The 5322-nt window shown below is 51.3% G+C and overlaps 1 protein-coding gene across 1 annotated transcript; it reads right to left on the bottom strand.

Moving 5' to 3' along the window:
- Positions 1-3478: 3478 nt before the first annotated feature.
- On the bottom strand, positions 3479-4054 carry LOC137815613 (interactor of constitutive active ROPs 4-like). The gene has a single exon (XM_068618726.1). The coding sequence runs from the start codon at positions 4052-4054 to the stop codon at positions 3479-3481; it is 576 nt and encodes a 191-aa protein (XP_068474827.1).
- Positions 4055-5322: the final 1268 nt, after the last annotated feature.

Below are 5322 nucleotides of genomic sequence, written 5' to 3'. Positions count from 1 at the left end.
TCCGTACTTCCAGTGTCTTAAGCGCAACAGCAGATTCCTTTGGACACAGGAGTGCGAGGAGGCCTTCATCAAGTTGAAGGAGTACCTGGCAAGCCCACCGGTCCTGTGCAAGCCACAGGTAGGCACCCCTCTTCATCTATACTTTGCTGTGACGGAGAGAGCAGTCAGTTCAGTACTGGTGCAAGAGCAAGATCAGGTCCAGAGACCTGTGTACTTTGTGAGTAAGGTGCTGCAAGGCCCTGAAACAAGGTACCATGCCCTCGAGAAGGCTGCCCTGACGGTAGTATTTTCAGCAAGAAGACTCAGACACTATTTCCACAGCTTCACAGTAGTGGTAATGACAGATCTGCCCATCCAGAAGGTGCTAAAGAAACCAGACATAGCGGGAAGGATGGTCAAGTGGGCGGTGGAATTGTCAGAGTTCGATATCCAGTACGAGCCCCGAGGACCGATAAAGGGGCAGGTGTTCGCCGACTTTGTGGTCGAGCTATCGTTGGTCACGACACCTTCGGAAGGGCTAGACTTCCGATGGGTATTATCAGTCGATGGCTCTTCCAATCAGCGAGGAAGCGGCGTCGGGGTCATCCTGGAAGGCCCGAACGGAGTGTTGATCGAGCAGTCCCTCCGCTTTGCCTTCAAGGCTAGCAACAATCAGGCGGAGTATGAAGCCCTGATCGCAGGAATGTTGCTAGCAAGAGAAATGGGAGCAAGAAGTCTGCTTGCCAAGAGTGACTCTTTGCTAGTCACCGGGCAAGTTACGGGGGAGTTCCAGGCGAAAGATCCCCAGATGGCAGCTTACCTAGAGTATGTACAACTCCTGAAGACGTCCTTCACCGAGTTCGAACTGGTTTATGTGCCCAGAGAGCAAAATGCCAGAGCATACCTGCTTGCCAAGCTGGCCAGCTCAGGCAAGGGGGGAAAGCAGAGGACCGTCATTCAGGAGACCTTGAAGGTACCGCGAGCGTTCGTGTCAGACAACCAAGTACTTCAAGTGTACAAATCGATGGAGCGTCTGGCGATCGGTCATCGTTCACTAACCCAAGAGACGTTGAAAGCGCCAAGGGTTAGAGCGCGACCGGCAAAGACCGATGAGATGATGGAAGTCTACGCTGCGAGGGAGCCCGACGCGTGGATAACACCGTACCAGTTGTATTTAGAAGATGGTGTACTCCCACTGGACTCGGCAGAGGCCAAAAGAGTAAAGCGGAGCTCGAGTAAGTTTACTTTGATTGACGGAAACCTGTTTAGATTTGGGTTTTCTCATCCTGTGCAGATCTGCGTGTATGGAGAGCAATGCACTAGGCTTATGTCAGAGCTACACGAGGGGGTGTGCGGAAGTCATGTGGGCGGTCGCGCTTTGGCAAGTAGGATCCTCCGCGCAAGGTACTACTGGCCAACGCTGAAGGAAGATTGCGTGAGGTATGCTCAACGTTGCAAACAGTGTCAACTTCACGCAAATTGGCATAAGGCACCCCCCGAGGAGTTGAAGTCTATCCATAGCCCGTGGCCATTCCACACATGGGGAATCGACATCCTGGGACCTTTTCCCCTGGCGATAAGGCAGATGAAGTTCCTCATTGTGGCCATTGAATATTTCACCAAGTGGGTGGAGGCAAAACCGGTCGCACACATCACCGCACAGAAAGTTGAACACTTTGTCTGGAAGAACATCGTCTGTCATTTTGGAATACCCAAGAGGCTGGTCTCCGACAATGGCACCCAGTTCACAAGTCATCAGCTAAGAAAGATGTGCGAGGAGTTAAAGATACAACAGGTCTTCGCCTTAGTGGAACACCCACAAACCAATGGGCAGGTGGAGTCAGCCAACCGAGTACTGCTCAGGGGGCTGAAACGAAGAGTAAAGAAAGCTAAAGGGAAATGGGCAGAGGAGGTCCCCAGAATCGTATGGTCCTACCATACCACTCCGCAGTCCAGCACCCATGAGACACCCTTTAGCCTTGTCTACGGGACGGATGCCATGATCCCCGTAGAGATACAGAAGAGCTCCCCCAGGTTTTTGAATTTCATTGCCGAAGAATCCAATGAAGAGCGAAAGGTGAATCTCGACCTACTGGACGAAGTGCGAGAAGAAGCCAGAGTTAGTGCTGAAGCCGTCAAGAGAAGAGTAGAACGAAGGCACAACTCCAAGGTGAGGCTCAGGCGCTTCCAAGAAGGTGATCTGGTGATGAGAAAGGCGCATCAGAATGAGATGGAAAACAAGTTGTCTCCAAAGTGGACAGGCCCATACAGGGTGGTTGAGGCATTGGAGAATGGAGCCTATCGGCTGGAGACTCTGGAAGGAGGAGCAATCCCCAAGACGTGGAACACCATCCACTTGAAATTTTATTTCAGTTAAGTTGTAAAGTAGTTGCGCTCTCGCGCTAAAGACACACTCAGTGTATATACTGAAAACAGTTGAACAGATAAAGGGGGCACTCTTTTCCCTAAGGAGGGTTTTTAATGAGGCCACCCAATAAAAAGATTATCAGTATATCAAGTGTGCGAAAGTTTTCAAGTTAAAATCCTCCTCGCCCCAGGCGCGAGTGCAGGTGATCGGTTAGGCCTTATTCGCCCTAGGTGCGAATATGAGCGCTGATCTAAGTCCCCCTCACCCCAGGTGTGAGTGCAGGCGACTAGGGTTCGAAAAGCCAGGGGTGCTAGTAAGACCAAGAGAGGGAAAGGAAGGATTTTGATAAACGTCCTTACCCACTTGGCATATACCAATATTGGCCCAGTAAAGCTCTTAGTTTAAACCCTTCTCACCCCAGGAGTGAGGCAGGGAAAGAATAACCCGATCCGCCCAAGGTTGATGACCTTGGGGAAAGTAAGAGGGGTTACCGAGAAACACTCTTCTTCCCCCAAACAAGGTATCACCTCTGACGATCGATGTCCTCTATGCACTTAGCGCTAGAGCGACAGAGAAGCAAAGTGAAGTACGAAGAACGATGACTGATGAGTTGTCGGTGGGTACGCTGCCCGAAGAACGATGACTGATGAGTTGTTGGTGGGTACGCTGCTTGAAGAACGATGACTGATCAGTCTTGCCTTGTCGGAGGAAACTTTTGCAAACAAATTCTTACACAACAAGCTGAGGCAGACAGACTACGCCTAGTCAGTCATCCAGTACAAAGCTATGCATAAGAACTGTTAAAGACAAAGCTAAGGGAGTAGCTAGTCGTGATCAAGTAGAGGCCAAGATCAAAGAGTACAAGATCGCGCTAAACCTAAGCTAGCTAACAGTTAGTCGTGTGCATAAAGAAAGATGAAGCTCAAGAAAGTACAAGAGAATAAGCTTATAGCTGAAACGAGTATGTATTCACACCAAGTTTTATACAAATTCCAAGTACAAAAAGTTGTGCAGAAGTATAAAATTACAAAAAAGAAAAAGAGCTCAAGGAGGAGGAATGAGCTTTCCATCCACCACTTCATGATAAATGCTGAACTGTGAGAGGTCCAAATCCGGGAGAACGCATTGGATCTACTCGAGCGCCAGCTCGAATCCGTCAGCAAGGGCTTCAGCACCCACACTCATAAGGTCGGCGTTCTCAGCTTCTAATTTTTGCTTTGAGGCCTCCGCAGCATTTTTCTCGGTGGTAAGGGCAGCAATGGAAGAGGCAGCTTCTTCCAATTGGCCCTTTGCCTCAGACAGCTTGCTTACCACCTCCTCAAGCTTCTTCTCCCCAGTAGCGGCCGTTTCCCTGGTAGACTTGAGCTCCCTCACTAGTTGTGAGTTCAGTTGGCGTAAGGAGGAGGTCTCGGCCTCCAGGTGGATCACCTTGCTCCGCAGTTGCACCACCTCGCAGTCCAGAGAGTTGACGGCTTGCCCCATCAAGATCTCAGTCTTGATGGTCTCTTGGACCTGCGCTAGGTACTCTCCCCTGGCTTTTTCCACCATACCCCTCATCAGATCTACGGACCCTTGGGCAGCCTCAAAGTCACTTTGCAGTGACTCCTTGTCATGCTCAAGCTCCTTGATCCTCTTCTCCAGGATTAGTTGCTTGCGGTGCTGGGTGGAAAAATCCAGGGAAAGCACTATCTGCTTAGCCAAGTGCATGTCCACCTCCTCTCCGTTCCATTCGATAAGCTCCCAGCTGCGAATGAGCTGTCGGACAAAAGCAATGACTCAGCTGAAATTCTCATTGCTAGCTCCAGAGCCGCTTGGTCGCGAGCTGCCCCCCACCGCCTTCAGCGGCAGCAGTGGAGGTTGGTGGTGGTGGTGGCGATGCGAGAAGTCCCGGGGGATCCCCCGAGTGAGCAGAATCGCCCCCAGCAGGTGGAGTGGATTGACCAAGAGCTTGGCCTGCTAGGGGAGGAGATGGAAGTGGAGCTGGAGATGGTGGTCGAGGAGCTGGAGATGGTGGTCGAGGAGCTGGAGATGGTAGTTGTTGGGGAGAGGGGAAGGATGTTGGCGCTGGGGCAGGTTGAGCAGAAAGAGGCGAGGCTGAACCTTCCTCTATCTCCACCACTTCAATCTCCCCAGGCTGAAGGGATGAAGCCCCCCCAACCTCTGGAAGTTTCCTCTTGCAGTGTACAAGAGGAGAGCCAGAACTCTCCTCTTCGGTTGAGGGGGTAGGGACAGCAGCAGCTGCGGCAAATGAAGGAAAGGCCTTCGCTAGCCTTCTTCTTTTCCTCACTGGCTTGGGGCCTTCAGCTGGCGCGACCGAGAGAGGAGGAGTTGCGATGGGTTCGGTGGTGGAAGAAGAAGAGCCAATCATCTTGGCGCCCTGGATTCGGGCAAGCTCCAGCAGTGCCTTCCTCCTTTCCTTCCCTGAAGTCATGTCTACATCGAAGAAAAAAAAAGAAGAGTTAGATGGCATAATTATGCAAGTGGGTCAAAATGTATGCAAGTATGCATGAGTATGTGCAAGTATCCTAAGAGGTGAAAGAAGAAGAGCCTACCTATGTACATCTTCAGACCCAACACATCAAACTCGTGTTTGATGAGAAGAGCTGAGCTGTACTTTGCCCCTAGGAACAGCCCACATAGTTCGCGCTCGTAAGGGGCCATGACTTTGAGGCCACGGGGTTTCTTGAATTCAACTCCAGGAACCCAATAAAGGGGAAACCCCTCGAGCAATGTTGGACTTTGCGGGGTAGCAGATATCATATAGAACCTGCCTTTCCAATCCTTGAAGGATTGCTGATACAGGCCCAAGAGCACCCGTCCAGCAACCCCGTTCAGGCTGACCCAGGACCTGTCCCCGGGGTTCTTCGCCTCGAAAAAGTATAGGAATACATCTACGGAGGCGTTATGCCCGAAGTAGTTGCAGAGGATCTCGAATGCCCGTATGAAAGCCCAGGCATTCGGATGGAGTTGGCAGG

The sequence above is a fragment of the Phaseolus vulgaris genome, chromosome 1, assembly GCF_000499845.2.
Source record: "Phaseolus vulgaris cultivar G19833 chromosome 1, P. vulgaris v2.0, whole genome shotgun sequence".
Classification (NCBI taxonomy): domain Eukaryota; kingdom Viridiplantae; phylum Streptophyta; class Magnoliopsida; order Fabales; family Fabaceae; genus Phaseolus; species Phaseolus vulgaris.
The sequence above is the reverse complement of the archived record's forward strand: the minus strand, read 5'-3'. Positions and strand labels throughout refer to the sequence as shown.

Bases quoted from the DNA above. Each gene is read 5' to 3' on its own strand.
- LOC137815613 (XM_068618726.1), bottom strand. From the start codon at position 4,054: ATGCACTTGGCTAAGCAGATAGTGCTTTCCCTGGATTTTTCCACCCAG.